General features: G+C 44.0%; 1 protein-coding gene across 1 annotated transcript; it reads right to left on the bottom strand.

The window, feature by feature from the left end:
* Positions 1-8,406, bottom strand: LOC115206643 (extracellular calcium-sensing receptor). The gene is made up of 8 exons (XM_029773814.1): positions 8,338-8,406; positions 4,434-4,537; positions 3,636-3,930; positions 2,910-3,199; positions 2,369-2,664; positions 1,845-2,065; positions 1,185-1,530; positions 1-917 (listed from the first exon to the last, which is right to left on the bottom strand). The coding sequence occupies exons 1-8, from the start codon at positions 8,389-8,391 to the stop codon at positions 1-3; spliced, it is 2,523 nt and encodes an 840-aa protein (XP_029629674.1). The 5' UTR covers positions 8,392-8,406.
* Positions 8,407-16,481: the final 8,075 nt, after the last annotated feature.

Genomic DNA, 16,481 nt, shown 5'->3' on the forward strand with positions numbered 1-16,481 from the left:
TTAATAACGTATATCATTGGATGTCTTCTCCATAAGGTGTTTCTTGGTGTTCTTCTCCGGCCTGAACAGAATAATAAAGCATTTAGGAACAAATAATAGAAAGAACAACCCAAAGCTAGAGGTGATGATGGCAAAGATCTCCACAGCTACAGTGAACTTTCCAGGAGAGCTGACATAAGCTGGGATAAAGGTGATCCAGACTGCACAGAATATGAGCATGCTGAAGGTGATGAATTCGGCCTCATTGAAGTTATCAGGCAGCTTCCTAGCCAGAAAAGCCAGCACAAAGCACAAGAGAGCCAGGAGTCCTATATACCCCAACACAGCCCAGAAACCAATAGCTGAACCCACATCACACTCTAGAATGATCTTTTCCTTGTAGGTAGTGAGGTTTTTAATGGGGAAGGGAGGGGACAGGACCAACCACAGAGTGCATATCAAAGCTTGGACAAACGTGAAGGACACTACAGTCAATCTCTGCTGTGGAGGACCAAACCATTTCATGACATTACTGCCTGGAAGTGTAGCCCTGAAGGCCATCAACACCACTATTGTTTTCCCCAGAACACAAGAGATGCAGAGGACGAAGGTGATCCCAAACGCTGTGTGGCGCAGCATACAGGACCATTCAGAGGGCCGGCCAATGAAAGTAAGAGAACACAGAAAACACAGAGCCAAGGAGAAGAGCAGCAGGAAGCTCAGCTCAGAGTTGTTTGCCCTGACGATGGCCGAAGTTCGGTGCCGGTAGAAGACGGTTGCCGTGGCGATGGCCAGACAAGACCCGCCCGCAGAGCAGGCGGTCAGGATGATTCCGAGGACCTCGTGGAAGGACAGGAACTCCACAGGCTTAAGGATACATTGGTCTCTCTCAGCGTTGGGCCAGTACTCCTCGGGACATATCAGACAGTCTGAAGAATCTGACCAGGACAAACAACAGACATCAAATGTTAATAGTAATAGATTCAGGTTTCATTTATTTACAAATACATGTCCCACAATGCTGCACTTTGGCAGTTTACAATAAAGAATGTTCAATTAATGTGCAGCTTACATGAGATATTAAGAATAGGATCGTGATTGACAGACACTACCTTTGCAGTGCTGGCAATATGAATAAACCACTATTTAGTAAACCCTGATAGAAATTACTACACGTTTTAAGCCAACGATTCCTATTGTCCTACCTGTTTTATTACTGATCTCTCCCTCTGCACATTGGATACAGTCATAACAGCATACAGGCTTTCCCTTCTGTACAGCCTTACGAGTGCCTCGGGGACAGCTCTCACTGCACACTGACACAGGTATTTGTGTACTGTTCTTTACCCAGGTGATTTCCCTCTCGATGTCAAGCCTCTGGTCAGGAGGCAGGGACGCATCATAGCGCCCCACTGTCACAAACTCCATCGTCCCACTCTCCCGTCTCTGCCAGTTGACCAGCTCATAGGTGGCCACTGGGTCCCCGTTGGCATCGAAAGACACCTGGTACCCATTACGAGAGAAGTTCACCCTCCTCAATCTCTCCAGGACCTGGGGGATGGAAGGGCAAGGGAGAGAGAGAGAGAGGGGATGAGAGAGAAGGAGAGATGTGAAGAGAGATGGAGATAAAGGAAGAGAGAGATGAGAGATGGAGAGAAGGGAAGAAAGATGGAAAGAGAGAAATGGAGAGAAGGGAAGAGAGATGGAGAGAGGCAGAGAGAGAAACAGAACATTAATTCAACTCATATTTATCACGTGTTACTGCAGAAGAATTTATAATGTATAATGAGAACTCCTAGGCCTTCATACATGTAGTCTAAATAAACATATCAATCAGGACATTATACAATCGTCTTGTCATTCACCTGTGTTGGCTTCACATGAAGGTTTATGTCACAGTTCACAGTGGCGTTTTCTCTCTCTTCACAAACAATGCTGTGGATGGCGTGTGCTATGGCGTAAACAGCTTTATACACCATGTTAGTGACACGTAGCTGGGATGTATCTGTGTAGGGGACCTGTAGCTGCTGTATATCCTCACTGCCATCACACACCTTCTCCTCAACACCAACACCTGTAGAGGTCCCTACAGACAGACAGACAGACAGACAGACAGACAGACAGACAGACAGACAGACAGACAGACAGACAGACAGACAGACAGAACAGACAGACAGACAGACAGACAGACAGACAGACAGACAGACAGACAGACAGACAGACAGACAGACAGACAGACAGACAGACAGACAGACAGACAGACAGACAGACAGACAGACAGACAGACAGACAGACAGACAGACAGACAGACATGTAAAAAGATATATAGAAAAACAGACAGATGAATGGATGGATGGATGGATGAATGGATGGATGGATAGATAGATACCTATCCCCAGTCTACAGCCAAAGGCTCCCTCCCAGAACTCAGTGAGCAAGGGAGAATTGGACACCTTCTGTGGGGAGAGGTCCAGGAGGAAGTCCCTGAGGCCGGGGATGACAGAGCGTTGGATGCCAAATCCGATGGCCCCGGCACACAGGCCGAAGCGCAGCATATCTGGGTCAGTGACCCAGGTCTCGCTCCCAATCCACTGGCGGGGCGGAGAGGGCAGGCGGTCCATCTCCTCCAGCAGGATTCTCATGTCCCCAGAGGCTACGAATGCAACCACCACCTGGGCTGTGGAGCTGGGGAACATGATTATATCATATGCTTAATATGCTGGTCATGTTTGTTATTCATTGGAATGTCTCAGTGAAGTGAACATGAACATTAGTATTAATCAACACTTTTGACAAGTTTAAGATATGCAAATCATGTTGGTCTCACAGATCAGCTTTGGGAAAAGAGAGAAATTAATAACAATAGTATTTTTTATAAATATAGTCTTGCATTTGTATGACTGAGAAGTTCACAAGTAATCACGGATCACCTGCGGATCACGTCGGCCACCCGTTGCACTCTGCTGAGTGAATTGATACGGGAGAAGGCTTCAGAATACTCCACACAGATTCCTTCCTCTTGTGCTGCCTGTAGGAAAGCCGCCATCCCGTTATTACCGTAGTCAGAGTCGGAACGGACCGCCCCAATCCAGGTCCAGCCGAAGTGCCTGATGAGGTGGGCCAGAGCGGCAGCCTGGAACTGGTCACTGGGGATGGTTCTGAAGAAGGTTGGATACTGTTTCTTATCACTCAGACATGCACAGGTGGAAGAGTGGCTCACCTAGGTAAAAACAGACAGTTGAAAACTAATGTATTGGCTACTTCCTGCTTTTTTAAATTTAGCTATGTAGTTTGATGTTAGGGAGACATTATAAGAATAAGCCAATTCATTGTTTTCCATTAGGCCAGGTTGAAAAGGATACACAAAAGTGTGACAGCAATCTCTGGTCTCCCATAACAACCTAGCCTATGAAAGATAGTCCTCAGATCATGTTCAAATGCCTCCAGACGTTCTCCAGACTCATATTCCTCAGTCTATGTTCTAATACCTTTCTACACATAATTTCACACAGAAATGTATATTCCTGAAAGAGAGGAGAATACAGTTGGAACACAGGGAATTAAAAGTTGAACTCATTCCTGAAAGAGAGGAGAATATACACTAGGAATACAGTAAATTAAAAGAAGCTGAATGATTTCTTTCCATATGAATTTACCTGAGGAATGCCGAATTGGCCGATGATGCGCAACATGCTGATGGTAGGCGTCGAGGCAGACTCGCCAACAATAGCTGTCACTGTAGCCGAACCCGAGCACTCTTCTCCGGTATCAAACATGGGGTCCAGGCCGTTAGCCAGCTGGAAGGCCACTTTCACGGCCATCGGGACCGAGGAGCAGGAGTCGTGCACTTGATAACCAAGCGTGACACCCGGTAGAAGGTATGAACTATTGTTAATCTCCTCAACAGCGAAGACCATGGCCCGCGAGAAGCGCAACTCACGGGAATCCATACTGTAAATAGAAGATGGGTCAGTGAGCACCTCCTGATGAATCATAAACTAGCCTATAGAATGTTACAAATGCAAACAGCCAAATATCTAGTATTATTTTCCATACCGCCCATATGCCTACACTTTTGTTGTCTGTAATTGAGGACATTGTAGGATAGCCTGCATTTGAAAATGTGATCCATTGTAACAGTAGGCTTTAACTACTCTCTCATACACAAACACACTTCTTATCTGTCTTTAAACACACTGTTTATCTGTCTTTAAACACACTGTTTATCTGTCTTTAAAACACTGTTTACCTGTCTTTAAAACACTGTTTGTCTCTTTAAAACACTGCTTATCTCTCTTTAAACACACTGTTTGTCTCTTTCAAACACTTTATCTGTCTTAAAAACACTGTTAATCTGTCTTTAAACACACTGTTTCTCTGTCTTTAAAACACAATGTATCTGTCTACCCACACATCCACAGTCCTGTCCCCTGTTCTCTCTTGCGTTCACTGACCTCCCTGTGCACTGCAGGGGCTCAGGCATGCTGGTGTAGCTGTGATCCACAGTGTGCATGTTGTAGTGCATTGAGAAAACACCCCCGATGACAAAGTCCCCGTCCTGGGAGAACGCCGGAGGACGAGGGGTGCCTTGGAGCCTGCATCTGACAGACTCCAGCCCAGAGGTAGAGGTAGAGGCAGACGAGAGCAAGGCGAGCCCACCAGTAACCACAGCTAGATGTAGTAGAACCAGACTACCAGCCAGACTTGGATCCAGAGCAGGAGTCAGAGAGAGCCTCATTCCCCTGATGTGTAGAAGGGATGGCGTAATACAGCACCACACAGACCCACATAGGTCAGGTTACCTCTCTACTCTGGGTTAAATACCCACCGTACCTCTGTGGGGATTCCCCTGGGGGCCACACTGTGGGTATGGCCATGCCAGGAAGGGAGGGGCTAGAGGCTGCTCTGCTCATTCAGTCAGGTCCTGCTTCTTTCAGATATATAGACTGCATGCACCAGTGTAAGCCCTAATTAAACTGTAATGGTTTATATAGACATAAACATACAGTAGACACACAATAACCATCTGGCTCTCTTATATTTCTCCTAAAGTCTTGTCCTAATGGCATGCTGACTCTACACAGTATTTCCCTTCAGTCTAGTCCCCTTGGCACGCTGGCTCTACACAGTATTTCCTTTACAGTCTAGTCCTCTTGGCTCGCTAGCTATACGAAGTATTTTCCCGACAGTGTAGCCCTCTTGGCACGCTGGCTCTACACAGTATTTCCTCTACAGTCTAATCCTCTTTGCACGCTGGCTCTCTTATATTTCCACTGCAGTCTAGTCCTCTAGGCATGCTGGATCTGCACAGGAACCTAGAAAGAAACCTGGAGAGGAACCAGGCTCTGAGGGTAGGCCAGTCCTCTTCTGACTGTGCCAGGTAGAGATTATAACAGCATATAACATGTTCAAACGTTAGAGACAGCAGGTGTGGTAGAGTGAGAGAGTTGATAACAGCAAGTCCGGGACAAGGCAGCACGTCCGGTGAACAGGTCAGGGTTCAGTTGAAACTGGAACAGCAGCACGACCAGGTGGACTGAGGACAGCAAGGAGTCATCAGGCCAGGTAGTCCTGAGGCATGGTCCCAGGGCTCAGGTCCTCTGAGAGAAGAGAAAGACAAAGAGAGAAAGAGAGAGAGAATTAGAGGGAGCATACTTAAATTCACACAGGACACCGGATAAGACAGGAGAAATACTCCAGATATAGCAGTGAACCTAGCCCCCCGACACATAAACTATTACAGCATAATTACTGGAGGATGAGACAGGAGGGGTCGGGAGACACTGTGGCCCCGTCCGACTATACCCCTGGACAGGGCCAATCAGGCAGGATATAACCCCACCCACTCTCCCAAAGCACAGCCTCACACCACTAGATATCTTTAGCCACCAACTTTCTAACCTGAGACAAGACAGAGTATAGCCCACGAAGATCTCCCCCATGTCACAAACCCGAGGGGGGCGCCAACCCGGACAGGAAGATCACATCAGAGACTCAACCCACTCAAGTGACGCACCCCTCCTAGGGACGGCATGGAAGAGCCCCAATAAACCAGTGACTTAGCCCCCGTAATAGGGTTGGAGACAGAGAATCCCTGTGAATCCCTGAGAGAAGGGAACCTGCCAGGCAGAGACAGCAATGGCAGTTCGTCGCTCCAGTATCCTTCTGTTCACCTTCACACCACTGGGCCAGACTACACTCAATCATAGTACCTACTGAAGAGATGAGTCTTCAATAACGCCTTAAATGTTGAGACCGAGTCTGCATCTCTCAAAATGGATAGGCAGACCATTCCATAAAAATTGAGCTCTATAGGAGAAATCCCTGCTTAGAAATTCTAGGGACAATAAGGAGACCTGCGTCTTGTGACCGTAGCGTACGTGTAGGTATGTACGGCAGGACCAAATCAGAACGATAGATAGGAGCAAGTCATGCAATGCTTTGTAGGTTAGCAGTAAAACCTTGAAATCAGCCCTAGTCTTAACAGAAAGCCAGTGTAGAGAGGCTAGCACTGGAGTAACGGAAGTTTATTTAGTGCTTTATCTGGGTAGCCGGAAAGTAGAGCATTGCAGTAGCCTATTCTAGAAGTGACAAAAGCATGGATACATTTTTCTGCATCATTTTTGGACAGAAAGTTTCTGATTTTTGCAATGTTATGTTATGGAAAAAAGCTGTCCTTGAAACAGTCTTGATATGTTCGTCAATAGAGAGATCAGGTTCCAGATTTACGCCAAGGAGCTTCACAGTTTTATTTGAGACGACTGTACAACCATCAAGATCAATTGTCAGATCCAACAGAAGATCTTTTTGTTTCTTGGGACCTATAACTAGCATTTCTGTTCTGTCTGAGTTAAAAAGTAAAACATTTGCCGCCATCCACTTCCTTATGTTTGAAACACAGGCTTCCAGGGAGGGCAAATTTGGGGCTTCACCATGTTTCATTGAAAGGTACAGCTGTGTATCGTTCGCATAGCAGTGAAAATTAACCAAGATGTAAAATATATAGTGAAAACAATAGAGTTGATTTGTCAGAGGACAAACCATCCACAGAGACAAACTGATATCATTTTGACAGATAAGATCTAAACCAGGCTAGAACTTGTCCGTGTAGACCAATTTGGGTTTCAAATCTCTCCAAAAGAATGTGGTGATTGATGGTATCAAAAGCAGCACTAAGGTCTAGGAGCACGAGGACAGATGCTGATAGTAGCAAAAAGTAATTTACCATATTCACGAATGCAGGCTCAGTGCTATGATGGGGTCTAAAATAATACTGAAGTGTTTTTTATACATTGTTTGTCTTCGGGAAGGCAGTGAGTTGCTGTGCAACAGATTTTTCTAACATTTTTGAGAGGAACGGGAGTTTTGATATAGGCCAAAAGTTTTTTATATTTTCTGTGAAAAGGTTTTCAAAAGAGGCTTTATTACTGCCACTTTTAGTGAGTTTGGTACACATCCGGTGGACAGGGAGCAGTTTATTATGTTCAACATAGGAGGGCCAAGCACAGGAAGCAGCTCTTTCAGTAGTTCAGTTGGAATTGGGTCCAGTATGCAGCTTGAAGGTTTAGAGGCCATTACTATTTTCATCAACGTGTCAAGAGATCTTTCAAAAATTGAGTGTCTCCCTTGATCCTAGGTCAGTGTTGCTCAGACCTTGCTTTCTAATTATCATGATCTCTTTGTCAAAGAAGTTCATGAATTTATCACTGCTGATGTGAAAGCCATCCTCTCTTGGGGAATGCTGCTTTTTAGTTAGCTTTGCGACAGTATCAAAAATACATTTAGGATTGTTCTTATTCTCCTCAATTAAGTGGGAAAATAGGATGATCGAGCAGCAGTGAGGGATCTTCGATTCTGCACTGTACTGTCTTACCAAGCTAATCGGAAGACTTCCAGTTTGGTGTAGTGCCATTTTCATTCCAATTTTCTGGAAGCTTGCTTCAGGACTCGGGTATTTTCTGTAAACCAGGAAGCTAGTTTATAATTGTGACAAATGTTTTTTGTTTTTAGGAGTGGGACTGAATCTAGGGTATTACATAAGGTTAAAATAAGTTCCTCCGTTAGGTGGTTAACAGATTGTTGTACTCTGAAGTCCTTGTGTAGGTGGAGGGAGTCTGGAAAGGCATCTAGGAATCTTTGGGTCGTCCAAGAATTTGTAGTACTGCTTTTGATGATCCTTGATTGGGGTCTGAGCAGATTATTTGTTGCGATTACAACCGTAATAAAATGGTTGTCCGATAGTCCAGGATTATGAGGAAAAACATTAAGATCCACAAAATGTATTCTACGAGACAAAACTAGGTCCAGAGTATGACTGTGTCAGTGAGTAGGTCCGGAGATATGTTGGACAAAGCCCACTGAGTCGATGATGGCTCTGAAAGCCTTTTGGAGTGTGTCTGTGGACTTTTCCATGTGAATATTAAAGTCACAAAAAATAAGAATATCATCTGCCATGACTGCAAGGTCTGATAGGAATTCAAGGAACTCAGTGAGGAATGCTGTATACGGCTCAAGAGGCATGCAAACAGTGGCTATAAAAAGTGAATTAAACTCAGCAAAAAAAGCAACGTCCTCTCACTGTCAACTGCGTTTATTTTCAGCAAACTTAACATGTGTAAATATTTGATTGAACATATCAAGATTCAACAACTGAGACATAAAATGAACAAGTTCCACAGACATGTGACTAACAGAAATTGAATAATGTGTCCCTGAACAAAGGGGGGAGGTCAAAATCAAAAGTAACAGTCAGTATCTGTTGTGGCCACCAGCTAAATGATGTACTGCAGTGCATCTCCTCCTCATGGACTGCACCAGATTTGCCAGTCCTTGTTGTGAGATGTTACCCCACTCTTCCACCAAGGCACCTGCAAGTTCCCGGACATTTCTTGGGGGATTGGCCCTAGCCCTCACCCTCCGATCCAACAGGTCCCAGACGTGGTCAATGGGATTGAGATCTGGGCTCTTCGCTGGCCAAGCACAGCATTGAGATTGCCTGCAATGACAAAAAGCTCACTCCGATGATGCTGTGACACACAGCCCCAGACCATGACAGACCCTCCACCTCCTAATCGATCCTGCTCCAGAGTACAGGTCTCTGTGCAACACTCACTACTTTGACGATAAGCGCAAATCCAACCATCACCCCTGGTGAGACAAAACTGCACCTTGTCAGTGAAGAGCACTTTTTGCCAGTCCTGTCTGGTCCAGCGACGGTGGGTTTGTGCCCATAGGCAACGTTGTTGCCGGTGATGTCTGGTGAAGACCTGCCTTACAACAGGCCTACAAGCCCTCAGTCCAGCCTCTATCAGCCTATTGCAGTCAGTGTGAGCCCTGATGGAGGGATTGTGCGTTCCTGGTGTAACTCGGGCAGTTGTTGTTGCCATCCTGTACCTGTCCCGCAGGTGTGATGTTCGGATGTACCGATCCTGTGCAGGTGTTGTTACACGTGGTCTGCCACTGTGAGGACAATCAGCTGTCCGTCCTGTCTCCCTGTAGCGCTGTCTTAGGCGTCTCACAGTACGAATATTGCAATTTATTGCCCTGGCCACATCTGCAGTCCTCATGCCTCCTTGCAGCATGCCCAAGGCACGTTCATGCAGATGAGAAGGGACCCTGGGCATCTTTCTTTTGGTGTTTTTCAGAGTCAGTAGAAAGGCCTCTTTAGTGTCCTAAGTTTTCATAACTGTGACATTAATTGCCTACCATCTGCAAGCTGTTAGTGTCTTAACGACCATTCCTCAGGTGCATCTTCATTAACTATTTGTGGTTCATTGAACGAGCATGGGAAACAGTGTTTAAACCCTTTACGATGAAGACCTGTGAAGTTATTTGGAATTTTACCAATTATCTTTGAAATACACGGGCCTCAAAAAGGGACGTTTCTTTTTTGCTGAGATTAGTTGGTTGCATAGATTTCATGACTATTTCCCCTACAGTCTACTCCTCTTGGCATGCTGGCTCAACACAGCAATTACCCTACAGTCTAGTCCTCTTGGCACACTGGCTCTACATAGTATTTCATCTACAGTCTAGTCATCTTGGCACGCTGGCTCTACACAGTATTTCCCCTACAGCAGGGGTGGGCTTTATTGGTGTCACACTTTTACTCCATCCCTTGAAAATGGCTGTCTAGCAATAATCAACAACCGACTTGACAGAGCTTGAAGATTTAAAAAAAATGTTTATGGGAAAATATTTTACAATCCAGTTGTGTAAAGATTTTAGAGACTTACCCAGAAAGACTCACAGCTGTAATCGCTGCCAAAGGTGATTCCTAATGTTTTGTATAAACAGTGTTTATTGTACACTATTTGAGACGTACTATACATTTTATGTAACACAAAAGCGTATGCAGTACCTTCAGAAAGTTTTCACTCGGGTGATGTCTGTATTTCAATTTCAATAAATTTGCTAAAATGTCTGAAAACATGTTTTTACTTTTTCATTGTGGGGATTTGTGTGTAGATGGGTGAGAAAAAAACGTTTTCATTCAGGTTGTAACAAAAAACTCAATGTGGAATAAGTCAAGTAGTATGAATACTTTCTGAAGGCACTGTATGCTTTTATGTTACATAACATGTGTAGTGTATCCCATATAGACTAATATATACACTGAGTATAAAACACATTAAGAATACATGTTTTTTCAATGATAGACTGACCAGGTGAATCAGGGTGAAAGATATGATCCGTTATTGATGTCACTTGTTAAATCCACTTCAATCAGTGTAGATGAAGGGGAGGAGTTTTAAGCCTTGAGAGAATTGGGACATGGATTGTGTATGTCAAATCAAATCAAATCCAATTTTATTGGTCACATAAACATGGTTAGCAGATGTGAATGCAAGCGTAGCGAAATGCTTGTGCTTCTAGTTCCGACTATGCAGTCATATCCAACAAGTAATCTAACAAATTCACAACATCTACCTTATAGATGGTATAGAATACAGTATATACATATGAGATGAGTAATGTAGGATATATAAACATTATTAAAGTGGCGTTATTTAAAGTGTCTAGTGATACCTTTATTAAGTCAGTTTATTTAAGTGGCCAGATATCTGAGTCTGTATGTTGGCAGCAGCCTCTCTATGTTAGTGATGGCTGTTTAACAGTCTGATGGCCTTGAGATAGAAGCTGTTTTCAGCCTCTCGGTCCCAGCTTTGATGCATCTGTACTGACCTCACCTTCTGGATGTTAGCGGGGTGAACAGGCAGTGGCTCGGGTGGTTGTTGTCCTTCATGATCGTTTTGGCCTTCCTCTGACATCGGGTCCTGTAAGTGTCCTGTAGGGCAGGTAGTTTGCCCCCAGTGATGCATTGTGCAGACCGCACTACGCTCTGGAGAGACTTGCGTTTGTGGGCGGTGCAATTGACATACCAGGCGGTGATACAGCCTGACAGGATGCTCTCGATTGTGTATCTGTAAAAGTTTGTGAGTGTTTTGGACGTCAAGTCACATTTTTTCAGCCTCCTGAGGTTGAAGAGGCGCTGTTGTGCCTTCTTCACCACGCTGTCTGTGTGGGTGGACCATTTCAGTTTGTCCGTGATGTGTACGCCTAGGAACATAAAATTTCCACTATCTCCACTACTGTCCCGTCGATGTGGATAGGGGGCTGCTCCCTCTGCTGTTTCCTGAAGTCCACCATCATCTCCTTTATTTTGTTGACGTTGATTGAGAGGTTATTTTCCTGACACCACACTCCGAGGGCCCTCACCTCTTCCCTGTAGGCTGCCTCGTCGTTGTTGGTAACCAGGCCTACCACTGTAGTGTACTCTGCAAACTTGATGATTGAGTTGCAGGCGTGCATGTCCACGCAGTCATGGGTGAACAGGGAGTACGGAAGAGGGCTGAGAATGCACCCTTGTAGTGCCCCAGTGTTGAGGATCAGCTGGGTGGAGATGTTGTTTCCTACCTTCACCAACTGGGGGCGACCCGTCAGAAAGTCCAGGACGCAGTTGCATAGGGTGGGGTCGAGACCCAGGGTCTTGAGCTAATTAATGACGAGTTTGGAGGGTACTATGGTGTTAAATGCTGAGCTGTAGTCAATGAACAGCATTCTTGCATAGGTATTCCTCTAGTCCAGATGGGATAGGGCAGTGTGCAGTGTGATGGTGATTGCATCATCAGTGGACCTATTGGGGAAGAAAGCAAATTGGAGTTGGTTTAGGTGTGTGTGCCATTCAGAGGGTGAATGATATTTCAGTGCCTTTGAATTGGTTATGGTGGTAGGTGCCAAGTGCACCGGTTTGTGTCAAGAACTGCAACACTGCTGGGATTTTCACACTCAAATGTTTCCTGTGTTTATCAAGAATGGTCCACCAGCCAAAGTACATCCAGCCAACTTCAAAAAATTGGCTTCATCAAGGGTCAGAAACACTCTGGAACACTTTTGACAACTTGTAGAGTCCATCCCCCAACGAATTGAGGCTGAAGTGAGGGCAAAAATGGGGGGGGGGGTTGCAATTCAATATTTTGAAGGGGTTCCTAATGTTTAGTAAACTCAGTGTAAGTATTATGTTGGAAACTTTGTTTAACAATTGTATCTTCCACCTCAACAACCTTTGAGTAGAATCTTGCTGCATGGAAGATGAAAAAATAAAATGTATATTTAGTAATCTGGAGTTATTGTTGCATCTCGAATTACTGTAATTGGTACATTTTGGATACAAAAATATGAAAACCTCAATAGAAATATCCAAATTAGAGCACAGAAAAATCATGAACAAATGAAACTCACATAATCATCCAGAAAAATTAATTGCAATACCACAGCAATTATGTTGACTAACTATTTATGGTAACAAACTGCTTAATTTGAGCACCACTGAGCATTAACATTCTATTAACCTGTCTGGGCAGTATTTTCACAGCCGGATAAAAAACGTACCTGATTTAAACTGGTGACTACTCTTTCCCAGAAACGAGAATATGCATATTATTAGTAGATTTGGATAGGAAACACTCTGAAGTTTCTAAAACTGTTTGAATGGTGTCTGTGAGTATAACAGAACTCATATGGCAGGCAAAAACCTGAGAAGATTCCAAGCAGGAGGTGGCCTGTCTGACAATTTGTAGTTCTTCTTTCTATTCCCTTTCGAAACTACAGTATCTCTGGGGTTACGTTGCACTTTCTAAGGCTTCCATTGGCTCTCTAAAGCCTTCAGAAAGCGGATTGAGGCGTCTCCTGTCTCTGGGCAGAGTATGGTAGCTCAGTTTGTCAGTGGTCTGCCTGGTCACTAAGAGACTGGGTATGTGCGGTCCCGCGACCATGCTGTTTTTCCTTTTCCTCTTTGAATGAAAAGACTATTGTCCGGTTGGAATATTATCACTATTTTACGAGAAAAATACCATAAACATTTATTTTAAACAGCGTTTGACATGCTTCTAAGTACGGTAAAGGAACATTTAGATCTTTTTGGTCTCGAAATGCGCTCGCGCGTTACCCTTTGCGTAGTGACCTGAACGCACAAACAAAACGGAGGTATTTGGACATAACTATGGATTATTTGGAACAAAAACTACATTTGTTGTTGAAGTAGCAGTCCTGGGAGTGCATTCTGATGAAGATCAGCAAAGGTAATACAATTTTTCTAATAGTAATTCTGAGTTTAGTTATCCCCGAAGTTGGCGGGTGTCAAAATAGCTAGCCGTGATGGCTGAGCTATGTACTCAGAATATTGCAAAATGTGCTTTCGCCGAAAAGCTATTTTAAAATCTGACATAACGATTGCATGAAGGAGTTCTGTATCTATAATTCTTAAAATAATTGTTATGTATTTTGTCAACGTTTATGGTGAGTAATTTAGCAAATTCACCGGAAGTTTTGGGTGGGAATGCATGTTCTGAACATCACATGCCAATGTGAAAAGCTGTTTTTGGATATAAATATGAACTTGATTGAACAAAACATGCATGTATTGTTTAACTTAATGTCCTAGGAGTGTCATCTGATGAAGATCATCAAAGGTTAGTGCTTCATTTAGCTGTGTTTTGGGTTTATGTGACATATATGCTTGCTTGGAAAATGGCTGTCTGATTATTTGTGGCTATGTACTCTCCTAACATAATCTAATGTTTTGCTTTCGCTGTAAAGCCTTTTTGAAATCAGACAATGTGGTTAGATTAATGAGAGTCTTGTCTTTAAAATGGTGTAAAATAGTCATATGTTTGAAAAATTGAAATTATTGCATTTTTGAGGTTTGTATTTCGCGCCACTCTCTTCCACTGGCTGTTGAATAGAGTGGAACGGTGACGTACCACCTAGCCCATAGATGTTAAATGGATTTAAAATCCCCTATAGTCGATTTCCGCAGACCCATAGAAATTCAAATAGCATAGTAAAAATATCCCCATAAAAATCTGTCAGTTTAAGATAGCGATATTTTTTTGCGTTGGATGTGTCTCCATCCACCAAATCCGCGGATGTCACAGTTTCGCATCTGTGGTGAAAGGTGACAGAGCTAGAGCGATGTGTGTCAGACCATGAGACATCCTGAAAATTCGTCTTCTCACAAAATCGTCTGTAGCATCCAAACAGTTCGCCTACGAACTCTATTGAAAGATGAGACTCTCATGAACACGATGGTATTCTCTGTTTTGCTCTATGACCTCCACACGCTCTTGCGACTCGTCTGAATTCGTCTGTTTTGTAGCATCCAAACCGTTTGGGCTACACACTAACAAATGTGAGACTAGTCGGTTGTTTTGCTCGAGGAAGCCCACAGGCATTACAATACTCGTCTGAATGTCCCCGGAACCAGTTATAGGAAAATGATGGAAGCATGTACAGTCGTGGCCAAAAGTTTTGAGAATGACACAAATATTAATTTCCACAAAGTTTGCTGCTTTAGTGTCTTTAGAATTTTTTTTCAGAAGTAACTTTGGAATACTGAAGTATAATTACAAGCATTTCATAAGTGTCAAAGGCTTTTATTGACAATTACGTGAAGTTGATGCAAAAAGTCAAAATTTGTAGTGGTGACAATCTTTTTCAAGACCTCTGCAATCAGCCCTGGCATGCTGTCAACTGTTGGCAGCCCATTCTTGCATAATCAATGCTTGGAGTTTGTCAGAATTTGTGGGTTTTTGTTTGAAAATCCGCCTCTTGAGGATTGACCACAAGTTCTCAATGGGATTAAGGTCTGGGGAGTTTCCTGACCATTGACCCAAAATATCGATGTTTTGTTCCCCGAGCCACTTAGTTATCACTTTTGTCTAATGGCAAGGTGCTCCATCATGCTGGAAAAGGCATTGTTCATCACCAAACTGTTCCTGGATGGTTGGGAGAAGTTGCTCTTGGAGGATGAGTTGGTACCTTCTTTATTCATAGCTGTGTTCTTAGGCAAAATTGTGAGTGAGCCCACTCCCTTGGCTGAGAAGCAACCCCATACATGAATGGTCTCAGGATGCTTTACTGATGGCATGACACAGAACTGATGGTAGCGCTCACCTTGTCTTCTCTGGACAATTTTTTTCCGGATGCCCCAAACCATCGGAAAGGGGATTCATCAGAGAAAAATACTTTACCCCAGTCCTCAGCAGTCCAATCCCTGTACCTTTTGCCGAATATCAGTCTGTCCCTGATGTTTTCATGGATAGAAGTGGCTTCTTTGCTGCCCTTCTTGACACCAGGCCAGCCTCCAAAAGTCCTCGCCTCACTGTGCGTGCAGATGCACTCACACCTACCTGCCTGCTGCCATTCCTTAGCAAGCTCTGTGCTGGTGGTGCCCCAATCCCGCAGCTGAATCAACTTTAGGAGATGGTCCTGGCGCTTGCTGGACTTTCTTGGGCACCCTGAAGCCTTCTTCACAACAATTGATCCGCTCTCCTTGAAGTTCTTAATGATCCGATAAATGGTTGATTTAGTTGCAATCTTACTGGCAGCAATATCCTTGCTTTGAAGCCCTTTTTTTGTGCAAAGCAATGATGACGGCAGGTGTTTCCCTGCAGGTAACCATGGTCGACAGAGGAAGAACAATGATTCCAAGCACCACCGTCCTTTTGAAGCTTCCAGTCTGTTATTCAAACTCAGTCAGCATGACTGAGTGATCTCCAGCCATGTCCTCGTCAACACTCACACCTGTGTTAACGAGAGAATCACTGACATGATGTCAGTTGGTAATTTTGTGGCAGAACTGAAATGCAGTGGAAATGTTTTTTGGGAATTCAGTTAATGTACATGGCAAAGAGGGACTTTGCAATTAATTGCAATTCATCTGATCACTCTTCATAACATTCTGGAGAATATTCTCAAAACTTTTGGCCACGACTGTATACTGTGTCTCCATCCACCAAATCCGCGGATGTCACAGTTCCGCATCTGTGGTGAAAGGTGACAGAGCTAGAGCGATGTGTGTCAGACCATGAGACATCCTGAAAATTCGTCTTCTCACAAAATCGACTGTTTATTGCCAAATATAAGGGGTTAAACATATGCTAAAATAAAAACAATGCAAAAATACATTCTGATCGTTCTTATGTCTCTCAGATACAGGACAG

The sequence above is a fragment of the Salmo trutta genome, chromosome 13, assembly GCF_901001165.1.
Source record: "Salmo trutta chromosome 13, fSalTru1.1, whole genome shotgun sequence".
Taxonomy (NCBI): domain Eukaryota; kingdom Metazoa; phylum Chordata; class Actinopteri; order Salmoniformes; family Salmonidae; genus Salmo; species Salmo trutta.